This window comes from Pongo pygmaeus, chromosome 3 (genome assembly GCF_028885625.2).
Source record: "Pongo pygmaeus isolate AG05252 chromosome 3, NHGRI_mPonPyg2-v2.0_pri, whole genome shotgun sequence".
Lineage (NCBI taxonomy): Eukaryota > Metazoa > Chordata > Mammalia > Primates > Hominidae > Pongo > Pongo pygmaeus.
The window spans coordinates 198979487-198997374 of NC_072376.2; the positions used below are offsets into that span (position 1 = coordinate 198979487).

At 38.9% G+C, this 17888-nt stretch overlaps 1 protein-coding gene across 9 annotated transcripts in view; it reads right to left on the reverse strand.

Annotated features, from left to right (window-relative positions):
* SORBS2 (sorbin and SH3 domain containing 2) overlaps nt 1-17888 on the reverse strand; it is a 227378-nt gene that overhangs the window by 15117 nt on the left and 194373 nt on the right. For all 9 annotated transcript variants that reach the window (XM_054484207.2, XM_063664381.1, XM_054484209.2 and 6 more), the window contains 3 exons: nt 16189-16303; nt 15975-16103; nt 12927-13118 (listed from right to left, as the gene is read on the reverse strand). In XM_054484207.2, coding sequence (XP_054340182.1) covers nt 12927-13118; nt 15975-16103; nt 16189-16303 — 436 coding nt within the window. The remainder of the gene's footprint in view (nt 1-12926; nt 13119-15974; nt 16104-16188; nt 16304-17888) is intronic.

The following is a 17888-nucleotide window of genomic DNA, read 5'->3' on the forward strand; positions in this document are numbered from 1 at the left end:
TGCAGGAGAAATGGTGACTAGAAAGCAGTGATTTAGTGTAGAACCATGAGACAGATGTAGACCACAACACACACAACACTCTTATTTGTAGAGTAGAGAATCTGACCATTTCTTGGTGCAGTTTGGAAACCTCACACACACCTAAAAGGGAAGCACATCACCAGGTGGTCGCTTCATCTCCAGGGTGTCTCCAGCCTTACTTTAAGGCCAGTTCACAGCAAAGACAACTAAGGAAGAGCCAGCCCCACAGGGGGAGTGGCCAGGATGTCTGTCACAAGGTGGGGGCATGCTGACCCTACCCTGTGGGAACCGCTGAGCCCTCTGACAGGCGAGCCGCACAATCTCCTAGACATCACTGGGCTACGAGGAGGCTTACCCAGGACACATATCTCGCTTTTTAGGTCAGCCTGGAAAATGTACAAGAAGTTAGTTAGTTCTCATCTTCATCACACAGCCTTCAGGAGGAGCTTTCCTGGCTGGCTTTTTCCATGCACACACAGCATGCCAAACTCCTGAACAACAGCAGGGCAGGGAGGGTCCACAGCTACTCCAGCTGCTTATACAGTTTCCACACCACAGGCACCAGCTGCCGTATTAACATGGCACCCACAGGCACAGCAGAAAAAGGTTCACAGAGGAAAGCTGGCATAGGGAAGAGGCCAAGAACATATAAGAAATGTTATGTCTTTTTTTATTTTTTATTGTTTGAGACGGAGTCTGGCTCTGTCGCCCAGGCTGGAGTGCAATGGCACAGTCTTGGCTCACTGCAACCTCCGTCTCCAGGGTTCAAGTGATTTTCTTGTCTCAGCCTTCCAAGTAGCTGGGATCACAGGTGTCCGCCACCACGCCCAGCTAATTTTTGTATTTTTGGTAGAGACAGGGTTTCACCATGTTGGTCAGGCTGGTCTTGAACTCCTGACCTCAAGTGATCTGCCTGCCTCGGGCTCCCAAAGTGTTGGGATTACAGGTGTCAGCCACCGCGCCCGGCAGAGAAATGTTATGTCTTTCATAGAATGCTTAGCAATTGGGTTCAAGATGCTCTCAAACCTGCCCTGCTTTTTCATCTTATTGAAGGGATGCAAGGTGAGAGAGAGGAGAATTTGGCTTAATGCCCGTCAAATTTCATGGACTGTATCAGACATTTGTTGGAGGCAAAATTTTCTAACAAACACATAAGAAGAAAATAAGGCCTTTTTGGGGGTAAACATGGTGAAATTTGATGAAATACTGAAGCGCCAACCTGCGGGCTGGACTGTTTTGGTTTTTTTTTTTTTTTTTTTTTTTTTTTTTTTTTTTTTTTTTCAGAGTAAGATCTTTCATATGACAGTGAGTAAGCTGACCTTCTTGTGTGTAGGTTTTATTTTCCTTCCAATAGCGGACAGGATCTGGCAGTGTACTGCCTGGTATTTGATCTGGCTTAAGAGAACTTCAGGAGGAATAAAACACGCTTAAATAAAAGCATGTGGTTTTCTCAACTCTCATTTAGAAAAGTTTTCCTAATTCTCAGTAATGATTGACCTCAAATCCCCAGCCTCTTGGGATGAAATGTGTTTGGCACCGTTGCTTAAGTGTCATGGCAGACGATGTTTGATGCTCTCCAAATCCATTCTCTTCTTGGTCCTCAGTAATGGGACCAGGCTGTTGGGTAGGCACATGGCTATTCTGGATAAAGACCACATTTCCTGACTTGTAGCTGGATGTGCTCATGTCATAAGCCGAGACTGAGGGGATATATGCAATTCTGGGACACGGCCTTCAAGGGAGAAGGTATAATCTCCCATCTTTTCTCCTTCCTGCTGGTTGGTGTGAGAAGAGAACTGCTCGAGCTGCCACCTGGGACCCATAGCGGAAGCTTCTCTCTGAGGATGGCGATGAGCCAATATCAAATGGAACCTCCTGGGTTCTCTGATGACTGCAGGGCCACCATACCAGTCCCGGACACCCTTCATTTATGTGTAAGAGCAATATATTTCTACCCTGATTAAGCTATAATTATTTTGAGTTTTCTGGGACTGTGCTTATCCCAGTCTTGACTAATACAGGGGTTCAATACATATCAGAGCTCTTAGAGAAAAAAAATAACCCATTTAGCTCTTAGAATGATGTGGGTAATAACAGCTGGAAAGAGCATGTGAACATATTAGGAACAATCAGGGCCTGATTTCATGTTGCAAACTGTGCGCCAGGGATCCCCTTCTGATGGGATTGCTTTAAGATGATGAGACTTCCTGGTGGGACCACAACCACTGAGTTACTTGGAAGAAACCTAAAAAAAGCCTCTCACTCTCCTCATAGAGCTTCCGCTGCAACTTGAGGCCACATGCGGCAAGTCTCTTGCAAAATAGTCTCTTGGATGGAAATGGAGGCTCAGCTTATAGAGGAGCTGAGATTTATACTTTTTTTTTTTTTTGAGATGGAGTCTCACTCTGTTGCCAGGCTGGAGTGCAGTGGCACAGTCTCGGCTCACTGCAATCTCTGCCTCCCAGGTTCAAGCAATTCTCTGCCTCAGACTTCCAAGTAGCTGGGATTACAGGCACCTGTCACAATGCCCAGCTAATTTTTGTATTTTTAGTAGAGACGGGGTTTCACCATCCTGGCCAGGCTGGTCTTGAACTCCTGACCTTGTGATCCACCCACCTCGGCCTCTCAAAGTGCTGGGATTACAGGCATGAGCCACCGTGCCCAGCCGATTTATACTATTTTTTGTTATGAAAAATCATTATTTTAAAAGCAGATGCTCAAAAGACTGGGGGAAATGTTGGATTCAGATTTATACATTAAACGTAATTTATGTATCTTTCAGTCATCTGTAATCTATAAAGTGGTAGTAACTTTCACGTTTTTGGAAGATTTTGGATTGCATTTACTTTTATGGAGATTTTCATTGTCTTAGAAAACACTTTAAAGAATGAAATTGCACTGACAACATGAGTTAACTAAACAATGGTTGATAGGGGGTTGATAAAAATGTTATTACAATGATTTCATGCATTCTATACTATGTCATTAAAACATTACTAAAAGTTTATTTTCTCTTTGCTTTCAGTGCTAGGTTATTTCTTTTCTTTACAATGCGCATCAGCATTCTTGAAATGGAAGAAATAAAAAGGCTTCGGACTCAGATTGGCACAGTTTGTAACCGGGTCAGATGCAGAATTAAACTATAATGGCCTAAAATTACGAGTTGATTCAACTTGTACTTAAATTTACAAGCACAAATAACTTCAGTGAATATATTCTTTCAATGACTACAAAATAGATTTATAAGGTTTAAAAAAACTCAGTAGGAGATTCAAAAATCAAGATTTGCTCCCAAATAGGAGATAAAATAGAGAAAAATCACTTTGATTTGCTGGAGTTAGTCAGAAGTATTTCATGTGCTTATTAAAATATTCTTTTAAAACATAGTTATTGTGAATACCTCCATCTCTCATGTCATTCTGCAAACAACTGAAACCTAAAGAACATACGAGAAGCATTTTGTTCTTCCAGAAGAGTAAACCTTTTGAAATCCTGCCTTTGTCCTGATGCTACAATGGTGCGTCCTCCGTCTTTCTAAATTAGAGAACTCACATTTTAAGGCTACTTCCGCTCTTATTGACTAAGCTTAAAAACCGAAGAACAAGTTAAAAAAAAAAAGAAGACAAGAAATAAATACCTTGGCCTTAAAAATAAAACCACAGAAAGAAGAGAAAAAAAGAGAAATTCTTAGCCTTAGGCATCATATAAAGTGGCATTATTTAAAACATTTCCTAATTATTTTCTGCCAGCTAAGAAAAAAACCCTCAAAGAGCAAAAGCAATTAAAAGTGTTTCATTTTTTACAAAGCTCCTTTCACACCTAACAGGAGCACATAGATAGACTATGTCAGCGAATAGGTTTGGTGATAGTGATTTTGAGATTGTACAAACGGCACTTCCTAATACAGAACCTTAGCTGTATCAGAGCCCTAAATTTTTACTTATCTGCAGAGGTTCTCATTTCACATTCAAAAGACTGAATGTGAGGGTGAGTTATTATTTGAAGCCTGTCACCTTTTTTTCCAAAGGAAAATGTTTTAGGATCATTCTGAACATAGAAGGAAAACATTTCAGTGATGGACTAATTTCATGCTGTGGTTGTCATTAAATCTCTTTCCAAGGCCAGTCATTAATTTTGTTAAAATAATTTTAAAAAAATAGTATCTTTAGGTTAAATACCAGCAGAACTGTCAGCCTTCAAGTCTCAGAGATGGATGCTTTGTGAAGTGCTACAAAAGGATGATCCTTCCCACATCCTCATGAATTTACGTCACTTTTGTGGAAGAACAAGGCTCAAGACAGTCAATGCCAAAGACCATCCTGTCTCCAGGCTCTGCTGAACCTGCCGATGGGTGGGAAATGACGGGAGACAATGAATCCACTGAGAGGTGATGGAGAATGACAGGCACTGAACTGAGATGCCTTTGAATGTGATGGTTCTCATGCTGATGGTCAACTGAAAAAAATCTAATCATTACTTTTTATTATGATATAAATTTTAGTTTGTTTTTCTCCTCAATCTGGGTATAGCTGCTATGCAAATATATCTTTTAAATGTTTGGATAGAGGCCATGCCAATGATGTTAAAAGTTAGCAATCAGTATTTCTATAACTTCGTAGGTCTTGTGAGAGGGCGAAAATCTGAATGCATACATCTTACTAATTAAGCTCACTGAAGACATGCAATAAACCACACTCAAGATGCAGTTACCTTTAATTTTGATGGACTGATCTCCTGTTGATAAGAATATTTAGGGAGGAGAGGAGGTGAGCAGGGCTGAGAAAGTGTGGAGTCCAGGTCAGAAACAGAGGCGAAGAGAGAATGAAATGGAGGGGAGGAAAGCAGGTGGCTGGGAAAGGGTGTGGTTGCTTGCTCTCCCGAAGAAAATGACGGCGGCTTAAATATCGAGGAAAGACAAGAGGTGATTATGCTTGTCTCAGAATGAGGTTACATGGTGTTTACAGAATATCCTCTCAACTTCCATCATTTTAAAGTTACTAATAACCTTGGGAAGTTATATTTATGACAAATTTTTTGCTTTGAAACCACTAACTTCCTCTTTTGAATTTGATTCAAAATCCCCAATGGTATGATCAGTTTAATTTTTCGGATGTGGGTGGTTGGAGACAGGAACACCTATATTCTATCATTTTATCATACATTGATATGATGGCTCCTTCTAAAAGTGAAGGAAAAAAGTATTTAAAACCCTGCAATGACTGTAACTTGCGTATAAAGTAGGTTGCCAACTATAGTCAGTGTGTCACAAAGCTGGGGAAGCCGTGGCCCCATGTGCAGGGTGTGAGCTGGTGCTGGGATGAGCCGGCCTGGGGTACTGTCTGCAACAAAGAGCAGCGCCTGTCAACAAAGCCATGCGTCTAATCACACCTTCAAATTGATTGAATTGAAAGGAACATTAGTTACTGAAATAATTGATGTAGAGACACGTTTGGCTCATTGCAATGCATTATCTATCTGTTATTAAATAAGGTGTTTGTTTTACACAAATGCAGGCATGGCCAGGTTATTTTGAAATACAGGAACTATGAAAGAATTTGACTTGGATAGTAGCATAATATGAACCATCCTTTCTATTATTTCATAATTTCTATAATTGCCAGTGATTATACTTGCTTCTTAATTCACAGGGTACATTTGTGGGATCAAGTTTCTTTCTTTTTATTTTTGAAATGGAGTTTTGCTCTTGTTGCCCAGAAGGGAGTGCAATGGCACAATTTCAGTTCACTGCAACCTCCGCCTCCCGGTTTGAAGCAGTTCTCCTGCCTCAGCCTCCCAAGTAGCTGGGATTACAGGCACCCAACACCATGCCTGACTAATGTTTGTATTTTTAGTGGAGACGGGGTTTTACCATGTTGGACAGGTTGGTCTCGAACTCCTGACCTCAGATGATCCACCAGCCTTGGGCTCCCAAAGTGCTGGATTACAGGCGTGAGCCACTGCTCCTGGCCTCAAGTTTCTCTTTTTTTTGAGATGGAGTCTCGCTCTGTCACCCAGGCTGGAGTGCACTGGCACGATCTCAGCTCACTACAACCTCCTCCTCCCGGGTTCAAGTGATTCTTCTGCCTTAGCCTCCCGAGTAGCCGGGATTGTAGGCACCCACTACCACGCCTGGCTAGCTTTTGTATTTTTGGTAGTGACGGGGTTTCACCATGTTGGCCAGGCTGATCTCAAACTCCTGACCTCAGGTGATCTGCCTGCCTCGGCCTCTCAAAGTGCTGGCGTTGCAGGCTCGTTTTTTGTTTTAAGAGAGAGGTTTGCAAGCTAAAGGTTCTGGATATTTTCTGCCTTTGTTGATTAAAACCACTGTTCAAGATTCTTCGTAACATGAAGATACAGTACCCAGTTCTTAAGTAGTCAGTGTGAAGTCAACACGAAGAGAACGACCTCTTTAGAAAATTGAAAGGGGACAGAAGTGCTGTTTTTCTTTTCTGTTGTCTTTGTTTCTTATTAGCATTATTATTTTTGCAAAGTGCCATTGTGTCAAAGGTATGGTGTACAGTTTCTCATCCTGGAATAGGACAAATTTCTGGGCATCAATTTCCTCTTCTCTAAAGTGGGGATAATATCACACACCTCACTGGGTTTTGATGATTAAAGATGTAGAGTTTTTAGAATAGTGTCTGATACTCAGTAAGAGCTCCACTATTAGCTATCATTATTAATATTGGAAGATTACAAAGACTATATCAATTACAAAGACTTTTAAAATATAAGTTTATGGTCCTGAAGAAAAATGAGATAATGGAATTATATCACATATTTACATCATTTAATTAAATATGGTGTGTTTTCATACACCCACTCCACCCCCATCTTATATAGTATTTGTGTTTTTTGTTTAAAAAAATCTGTTAGTCAAAATAGATATTTATTAATATGATTAACCGTAATAGCTAATCATAGTAAGGCCGGTTAGTTCTTCCATAATCAGACAAAATTAAAATACCTCATTACTGGGTTTTGCTGCATTGCTGTCCTCCTTGGGGGTCCTAGGATCTGTGGGGGTGGCTATGGGGTGTTTTAGGCAGTTGGGTTTCTCCTCCTCCTCCTCCTCTTCAATGTGCAGGCGTGGGGTGCCCTCTGACCCATCGTGGCCATACCACCAGGCGTCTCCTTCCTGAGGTTCTGGCGGCCCTCTCTGGATGCCCGACACAATCCCCTCATAGATGCCCTCATCTTCCTCTCCAATGACCGGAAGGGGTACAGGCAAGGAACCCACGCTGGTGCATGCAGAGGCCACAAAATTATCCCCTAGGACTTCTGGTGCCTTTTTAGGGTCTGAGAAGCCCCTTCTCATTTTTCTCAACTCTGCAAAGTTGCTTTGAGTTGTCGTTCTGGGATCCTGAAGAGGCTCTGCATGGTAAGGCTGGGCTGCAGCTGAGGCCACACCTGCGTGAGTGGAAGGTGATTCGGCAGGTGTAGTTGCTGGGGGCAATGGGAGGAGGACAGCAGGTTCCTCCTTAATTTCCAGGATGGCGTCCTCTAGGATGGTTGGTTTGGCTTGGTCAGCTGACAAGGTTAAAGCACCAAGCTTCTCCAATTCACCCAAGAAGTTGTCCAGGAAAGGAGGTGGTATTGGGGCCAAAGGGTTTGCTGGTGGACATGAGGCTGTCAGGGACAACCAGCCCTGGCCAGTTCCCCGGAGAGCTCCTTTATCTGAGCCAGGTGAGGCTTTGTGGGTGGGAGGAGGGGCTGGTTCACTGGAAGCCAACTTGGAAATGAGCACGGATTATGAAGTTAAGAAAAGATAAACTAAGAAAATAATAATAATGCATCAAAACATAGAGATGGAGAAATGCAGAAAAGATGCGGTGGTGAATATGAAAATAATTTTACGTTTAACATAGATTTGAAGACATTTAGAAGATATCTAGATTTGAAGGTATTTTGCTGAAATTTAAATACATAAAATCATTTATGTTAATTAGAAAAGTTACTTCACAAATGAAACTCTACTAGTTTTGGAAGGGGTCTTAAATGTCAAACAAGATAAAGATGATATAGAGATTACCAGGACAGTAAAACCTTGAGAGATTTATTTATTTATTTATTTATTTTTAATTTTTTTGAGATGGAGTCTCGCTGTGGCACCCAGGCTGGAGTGCAGTGGCGCGATCTTGGCTCACTGCAACCTCCGCCTCCCAGGTTCAAACGATTTTCCTGCCTCATCCTCCCGAGTAGCTGGGACTACAGGCGCATGTCACCAGTCCAGCTAATTTTTCTATTTTTAGTAGAGACGGGTTTCACCATGTTGGCCAGGCTGGTCTTGAACTCCTGACCTCATGACCCACCCGCCTCAGCCTCCCAAAGTGCTGGGGTTACAGGTGTGAGCCACCGCACCTGGCCCTTAAGAGATTTAATGCTTACTTTAAACTATGTTGAAAAGATATTACAGGTTTCCAGATACTGACATAGTAGAGTATAAATGACTCCAGAGAAATGTTAATGTAGAATGAAAACCAATAGTGAAGTCGTTTTATTTCCTGAATGTGTGTAGTGTTCTCTTTTCCTGCAGGATAGCCCAATCTTTTAACTCTGACAATTTTCTCACTTATGTTTGCAAGGTGATTACAACATATGAATAAAGTATTTTAGATCATTATATGTTAACAAATTTCTAAGTGAATAAGTTCTGAAAACTATGTCTCAAAGACAGGAACCCATGATCAGAATGAAGCTGAGCTTACCTAACTACAGCTTCAAAGTTTTAAAAAATCCAAAGTAAATGTTTACATAGAAAGAGCTCATTTGATGCTAATGGGAGGGAGAACTTCTGCTTAAGCTCCCGTTCTCTTTCAAAGCTTGATGTTTATGTAAATCAGAGGAGGTATGAGTTATGAAGCTTAATCTTCTGAAGTAAAAATATACTTCTATATATGTAGTATTACTGATGTATTTTGGATATAGTAAATGAAACAATACATTTGAAATTTTATGCAAAGGTATTAAAAGTAGTTCTAATAAATATATACACCCCATATGTACCCATAAAAATTAGAAATTAAAAAATGTAGTTCTAGAAGTGCCATTTACTAACATTGGAATACATTTATCTACCCTTGCTGGACTAGAGAAAATGCTATCTGCTATGTGCATAAAAGCCTTGAGAAGTGACCTTTCACTTTAGACATCTCCAGGTAGATGTCTTTGATTTGGAAAGAAAAAAATCTCCAAAAAGATTCTGGAGATACATTTTTCAGCTGATTGTTTAGGATAACACTTTACACAGGGAGCCAGCCCTTTTGCTCCTGGGGCCTTTGTGCGCGTGAGTGGGTGATGCATTTCCTACTTAACTTTTGACTCCTGTGTCCTATAGTAGGAATGGGGTATTAATTAGATTTATTTAGCTTTTTTTTTTTTAAAGTCGTCTTATCATGGGATGACATAAATATCACAAAACTCATGTGAGCATCTTAATACAGGATTCAGGACCCGGGCTGCTTAGCTGCTGACACACAGTGAGACTGCACGTGTGGTTTGCGCCTGGGTAGACAGCCACTCCTGTTAAGTCCTGTAGATGCTGAGTTTTCAATGAGATATAAACCACTCAAGTCTCATTCAACAGTCTGCAGAAGTTCCCTTACTAGCTAGAGTTCTAGTTTATACCCTTGTTACATAACACAAAAGTTTTCAGTAGTTAGATTTGGAAAGTCTGTGAAATATGTAATAATTTCAGAACATCAAGTTTCCACTTTCACTTTTTGTTATGCCAGGAATATTATGTAGATGAGAAAGAAAGATCTTAAATTCCCTTGTCATTACTGCCACCATCACCATTGTTATCTGATGCTGCGACTACTCTAGTGCCATCAGCACCACAGTCACCGAAATACATGTTAGCAGGTTCAACTGCTTAGCTTTATATTGGACTTGCTTATACCGAAAGCCAAATTAAGCATCCTGGTATAACTATATCACAAACCTATGCCTATAATACAAAAGCCATACAATTATTTTGTTTTCCAAAAGCATTAGAATTGGATTCTAATGCACTAAAAGCAGAAATATCAGAAATAAAATCAACTTACATTTTAGTCTCCCCAAGAAAAAGACAGTATGTCAAGAAATGTGATTTGAATGTGTCACCAGAGTGATTCATGAATTATTAATGAGTTCTCTGCTTGTAAATATCAGTTAGAAAATAGGTTCTGTAGCATTTAGTATATTTTGGATGTCATCATTTAGAAATACATTATCTTTCTAAAAATGGTTGTCACTACTGGGAAGTTTTCTTCATTAAGCCCTGTGACATCACAGCATGGACTACCAGTTGGGATAAAACCATTAAGTATTTCTAATTATGGACATAAGCTTCTCAACATATTTTTTCCCCAGCAGTGAGCAATAAAAAACTGGTTATTAGTGAAATTTGTACATGACTCTGTTTAAAATCTGGTATTACTTTGAAAACTTGAAAATATATTCAATTACAGTTAAATTGCATTCACATCAAAGATGAAAACATTGGGATCAAAAATATTATATTGCCCATGAGCATGGAATGTTCTTCCATTTGTTTGTATCCTCTTTTATTTCCTTGAGCAGTGGTTTGTAGTTCTCCTTGAAGAGGTCTTTGACATCCCTTGTAAGTTGGATTCCTAGGTATTTTATTCTCTTTGAAGCAATTGTGAATGGGAGTTCACTCATGATTTGGCTCTCTGTTTGTCTGTTATTGATGTATAAGAATGCTTGTGATTTTTGCACATTGATTTTGTATCCTGAGACTTTGCTGAAGTTGCTTATCAGCTTAAGGAGATTTTGGGCTGAGACAATGGGGTTTTCTAGATATACTATCATGTCATCTGCAAACAGGGACAATTTGACTTCCTCTTTTCCTAATTGAATACCCTTGATTTCCTTCTCCTGCCTAATTGCCCTGGCCAGAACTTCCAACACTATGTTGAATAGAAGTGGCGAGAGAGGGCATCCCTGTCTTGTGCCAGTTTTCAAAGGGAATGCTTTCAGTTTTTGCCCATTCAGTATGATATTGGCTGTGGGTTTGTCATAAATAGCTCTTATTATTTTGAGATACGTCCCATCAATTCCTAATTTATTGAGAGTTTTTAGCATGAAGGGTTGTTGAATTTTGTCAAAGGCCTTTTCTGCATCTACCAGCATGGCACATGTATACATATGTAACTTACTGCACATTGGGCACATGTACCATAAAACCTAAAGTATAATAATAATAATAATAATAATAATAATTACAATAAAAGAAAAAAAAAATAAAAAGTAAAAAAAAAAAAAAAAATATTATATTGCCATTGTTAATTAGGACATACGGAACAATTTGTTAGATGTTTAATGAGCTTTTCTACATACATGCTTTTCTTCCTTACAACATTGTATTTGAAGGTACAGTTGCTTTGAAATTTCTGTGATAGTTCTTTAAAGATGACTGAATGGTGGATAAGACAAATATATGCATGAAGATTCTTATCTTTTCTCTTTATCAATAGAAAATACTGAAGGAAGGATGCTGATCTGTAAATGCTAAGCTCTGGCAATGAAGTAAATATACTTAAGAAGATTCTAGAAAACTCTATAATCAATCAAGCAAACAAAATTGGATAGTACCAAACTGTTCCATATATCCATGAATACAGGGTTGAGGGTAATTATTTGCAACTGAAACTCAGTCTTCAAAGAGGATCACAATAAATAAAATGCCCAGACTCCACCCTTCTAAAAAAATGCCTCTCTTATAGCAGATTCTTACATCATTTCCTCATATAAAATCCTTCTCAGGCTCATTTTCAAGAAGTTGTTTAGGTCACTGGGATGCTATCTTGAAATAGTTTTTTCATCGGAACATGAAGTGACTTCACACTTTAGTAACAACTGATGTGTTGATTTTATTTTACCCGCTCTAGATGGTTTAGTTTTTCATGTCCTAGCCTTGGTCTCAATTAAAATAATTAATAAATTAGGCAACTTAATACATTTTTTGAATGTTGGGAAGTACTTAAAACATTTTGGAAGTAATTAGCAATTTAAAGTTTTATTCCTAGAAGTTAATGAGAAAAAAGATCCTTACATGCCATTCATAAAAAGAATATAATTCCGCAGAAAAATAAGAAATAGTTTCACATTGTCAGTACAGACAGTCAAATAGCCTTTTTACATTCAACAATTAAAGAAGCAAAGTCTCTTTTAAATTACATATTGAGAAAGATAATCATCTTTAGCCCGCTCAAGTGAAACAGTAGAACTGGCATATAACTGTCCTAAAACTGATAACACAAACTTGAGGACTTATAATAAGCTACAACATTTTCGTTTAAACTAATAAACATCTTGACTTATAGACTCTAATTAAAAATTTTTGCTCTAGTTCATTTTCCATATAAAAAACTTGTATAGATTTGTCAACCTAATAACCAGGTGTTCTCTGATATACTATTTTGAGATATACATAGTATTTTGTGTTGTGTATATTTATATTTCAAATTATAAATCACAATTGTATATACATGTATGAATATATGATTATATTTATTTATTATAAAGATTATATTATATACATAAAATTTACATATATAAAAATGATGCTTTAGAAAAAATTATTTCAGAAAACATTTATGTACACAGGAGTACAGATATGTATCTACGAGACTTCATGATACTCTCGTTTTCTCTTTCGATATTTTAACTTGAAAATGAAATGAGCAAAATTAATCATTAAATCTTTATGCCGGCATCTATTTGAGAAACACTGAATTATATTTACTGATGTGGCACTGACACATGTAGAAACATAATATGTAAATCTCTTTCTCTGCAATAGATGTGATATTCTAATCTAATATCCTAAAATCACATACCGATTATCTTACTTGGAGCTTCCAATATTACATTAACATGACAGAGTATGTTCTTACCTTATTTAAGCTCAAGCTGTGAATCCTATCACTAGAATAGCTGTGGGCTATTGGAGGGTCCTCAGCACCTTTTGTGTTCTTCTTGATGACCTCCACATAGGAAACAGGGAAGATGCCTTGTCTGTTGGTTCCTGGGATTTTACCTTCATACCAGTTTTGATCAACTCTTTTAAGAAGAATAAGTCTATCTCCCTGTTATGAATATGAGAAAAATGCATTAGAAACAGAGATAGAATAACATGAAAATATAATTGTCAATGTTTTCTATGAAACAATAGGTTTCCATTTGGGAAGGTTTTATACCTTCAGTTTTTGTTTAATCAGGGGAGGACAAGTAAGGTACTAGAGCTTACTAGAAAAATACACATGATCAACATATATGTAATTAAATTGTCCATTCAAGACATTAGAATCTTCCCTAAAGATGCCTGGCTAATGTGAATGGGTTTATACTTGTTCATGCTGGTATTGTGTGAAATTATTTGTCTAAGTTATTTCAAAAAGCAGAATAGTGTAAAAGGTAATATCTCAATGACAATAGGATTATTTTATCTCTGGCAGGTTCAGTGCATTGGCCTTCTGTAGGAAGAGCTTCAGAAAGTGCACCACAGCTCGCTGTGAGAGTGTGTCTGAAATAGGTTACAGAAAACACCTCTAGAAGAGAGAACATCGAGTGGTACACCGTTTTCTTTTTTTATTTCTATTTTTTTTTTTTTGAGAGGAAATCTCACTCTGTCACCCAGGCTGGAGTGCAGTGGTGTGATCATGTCTCACTGCAACCTCCACCTCCTGGGTTTAAGCAATTCTCTTGCCTCAGCCTACCGAGTAGCTGGGATTACAGGCGCCCGCCACCATGCCTGGCTAATTTTTTGTAGTTTAGTAGAGATAGGGGTTTCATCATGTAGGTCAGGCTGATCTCGAACTCCTGACCTTAAATGATCTGACCGCCTCGGCCTCCCAAAGTGCTGGGATTGCAGGCATGAGCCACTGTGCCCGGCCCATTTTCTTCTTTAATCTACATGTGCTAAGTAGTGGCAGAGTGAACTAAAGGGATGGGGGAAGACAGAGCCCTAGAATACCAATAGCTGTGACAAGACTGGCAGTCTCCTGGTCTTCACCCTGACAATGTAAACGCAGCATCCATCTGAGTAGTTGGTGACCATTCCATACTTGTCATTAAGTATTTGAATAGAACGCTTGGCTTTCACAATAGAACTTTCTAGAATCACTATTCCTTCCACCTGCCGTGACCGAGCCAGTGCCACAGAACTCAGTTTAAACTTTAACTCAAAACTACACGTAGCCTAGAAGTAGGCAGGCAAGTTGATGCTACTGGGCAAAAACTGCAGCTGCATTCAGCAGGTGATATAGAAGCTTGGGCAGCGGCACCTGATGGTGTGTTGGAGCTGAAACAGTCATTAATCTCAGCCCAACAGGGCACCCTTCTTCAGGTGCTACCCAAGAAGAACTTCGACCTTGAGTAGCATTTGAAAGTTCTCTTTGTGTTGAAACGCTGGATGGTTGATTTTGTGTGCTTCACCACCACTGAGCAGAACATACTCAAGAAAAGTCAGTCTCAGGCTGGATGCAGTGGCTCACGCCTGTAATCCCAGCACTTTGGGAGGCCAAGGTGGGTGGATCATGAGGTCAGGAATTCGAGACCAGCCTGGCCAACATAGTGAAACCCCATCTCTACTAAAAATACAAAAATTAGCCGGGTGTGGTGGCGGGCGCCTGTAGTCCCAGCTACTTGGGAGGCTGAGGTGGGAGAATCGCTTGAACCTGGGAGGTGGAGGTTGCAGTGAGCTGAGAGCACACATTGCACTCCAGCTTGGGTGACAGAGTGACACTCCATTTCAAAAAAAAAAAAAAAAGAGTCAGTCTTCCCAAATCTGAAAATTGCTCTGATTTTCTAGTATACCAAGAACAGGCAGTTGCTAGGCTGTTGTGTGAACTGTAAGAGGCATTGGTGAAGCCTTTCTGTAGAACATGGAAGAGGAGACAGAATTCATGTAATGCTCTGTGGTTCTCATGCTGGGTGGGGCAGCCCAGAAGGTAGGAAAGAAGGAACCTGCTGATGATGCAGAATTAAGACTGACAGAAGAGAATGAGACAAGGTTCTGCCAGGACCAGAACAAACCAGGACTGTGGTATTGCCGTTCATTGCACCTGGCTAAGGATTTCACTAGTAGGTGTGGGAGGTCCTAGAGCCACTCTAAATATTACTATCTCACCTGTGTTGTGTGCAGAGGCAGTTACCTCAAACAAATATATGTCATGTTTAGAAAGCAATAAGAATAGTTCATTTATCATTCTCAATTATGTAAACTAGCAGGTTAAAAGAGGTTTTTGTTTTTTTGGTGTGTTTTTTTTTGTTTTTTGTTTTTTTTTTGAGACGGAATCTCGCTCACCTGCCTCGGCCTCCCAAAGTGCTGGGATTACAGGTGTGAGCCACCATGCCCGGCCTCGAGGCTTTTGATATTATTAAGAAGAGATACTAGGATTGGATGGGCTGCTAGAGAAATTTGGGTCAATTATGAGGCCCAAAGAAGGATGATCCAGGGAAGAGCACTGCAGAGATGGCTCTTAAAGTGGCTCCCCAAGAGGAAGGAACTTCTTCACCTAGGACCATTCCTAGATTCCAAGATAGAGGAAGATAAGGATTGGACTATCTTGTTTTTAAAAGATTGAAAAATAAGGCAGCAAAACAACATATTTTGAAGTGTATCAAGCTGCTTTTTCCTTTTGTGCTCCCAAATGTGTAAGTCCTTGATTTTCAGCCCCATGCCTGGCTTCCCAGACTAAACCACAGAGGGAGAAGCCTGGTATCCCACGGGGAACTCCTCTAAAAGGACACAGGGACCAGCAGGGAACCGTGTCCCCCGGCTGCCTTAAGGAGTCCTTTGTAGAAAATAGGGCAAACATAAGAATGTCTAAAGAAAAAGATAACTTATTTTAGTTTTGAAAATATACAGCCTTTTCAAACCCACTGACAAACAAACAAACAAAAAAACAAAAAACAAACAAACAAAAAACCAGCTGGGCTACCTTTCTCAGTGACAGCTCCACATTTGTGTCTGCGTTGAAGTTGTATTTGGCTATAGCTTCTCCGATTTCTCCGGGCTGGGCTGGCGGAGGTGGTCTTGCAGGCTGTGCTTTCTCAGGAGGTGTGAGTTTCTATGAAGGAAATAGTCATTTATTCTCAAATCTGCGGTGACCTTTGAAACCACCGCCATCCAAGTGAGAAAGGGAGAGGACCTACCTCTACGTATGAGATCGGGAAGATGCCCACTCTCCCGTGGTGTTCTCCCTCATACCAATTTTGATCAATTTTCCTGAGGATGTAGACAGTATCTCCTTTCTTAAATGACAACTCCCTGGAAGAGACACATTGACATGGTCTTTTTGTGATGTACAGCAATAATTCTCAAGATCAACACCCTTGCTAGATCTGCATTTGTTTGGCAAATATACTTACAATATTAAAAAATCCAATTGATATTGAGTTGAGTCCGATTAGATAAGAATGATCCTTGCAAATTCTTAGCATGCACTTAAAACATTATAACTTTAGAAATGATTTCAAACAAAGTAAGTATAAATATTCCATTGGATATAAATCACAGACAGATTAATAAGAAGTTTAAAGGAGGGGACAGACTCTTGCTACTTTATCATTAGTTCAGAGAAAAGGCATTTTGAAGCTTGGAAAAATGATGGAATAGTTCTGCACTGATTTTTTTTTTTTTTTTTTTTTTGTCCTGAAGCTAGTTGGCTAGTTAATTACTAGCCCCCCAGCCCCTTTTGATGTACTGAAGCTTACATGAAGGAAAACAAATATCATGTAGCCTCAGAATAGAAGTGCCAACACCAGAACAAATTTTATTTGTGGATCTTTGAAGTTGGTTGACAGGTATTTTAATAGAATATCTTGATAAGGAATTTATTTTGTGTAACAGAAAAGATCTTATACTTTTAATTTTCAACTGGGCATGAAGAATGTGTGTTTTAAGTGCAAAGACATATGCCAATGCTTTTCTTTCCATCTTTTATTTATAAAAATAAAAATATTTTTAAGACACTATATTTTTCAATTTTGGCTGTTTCTAAGAAAATTGTAGGTATATTTGATTTGGGTATTTATAATTTTAAGTTATAATGACATTGTGCATTTTGAATAATTCACACCTAAACTTATCACCTTCACTACATCAATTTTTCCTGGCTTTATCACCCAGGTGATTAGGTTGGTTCATTATTTTGCCTCCACAATTATTCTTGGATGGAAGGCGATTAATTTGTATCTTCTCCCAAGAGCCTCATTTTGCAATACATCTACCCTCCCACTCTGGAATCTTCTGCATTGTTTTGTTCAGAATTTTCATTTTTTAATCTTTTTAAAAAAATTTTGGTTCAGAATTTTCAGTTGGATCATTTATTAGTATAGGCCGTTTGATGGAGAGAGATTTATACCTGATGGAGAACACTTCTCATTGATTAAAAGAATTAATCGAAAAAATGGTGGTATATTAAAAGAATGATCACACATTTAGGAGTGCTAAAATCTTCACAATTGAAAATGTGTTAAATTTTCAGTAACCCTAAAAACAAAGAAGATTCATGGAGCTTTACATTCAAATACAGTGCTTCCTTCTTTTGTGCAAATGCCTAATGTAAAAAACAGAAAACAAAGCAAAGCAAGATATTTAATGTTCACAACACAACAGTTTTATTTGTATTAGGTATATTTTGTTTCTGGAAATGAGACTAGCTTTTTAAAATATATATGAACATATGAATCAGAGGCAACCAATTTTTCAAAGCTATAAAAAAGACTCTTTTGCATTTGTACGGGTTGTGTTTAAAATTTTGAAGTCCTTAAGACACAGGAAAGTCTTACTCTTAAGTTTTCAAAACTGTGTCCCTCTCATCTCAGACCTAGAATTTTAAAGTCCCATTTGC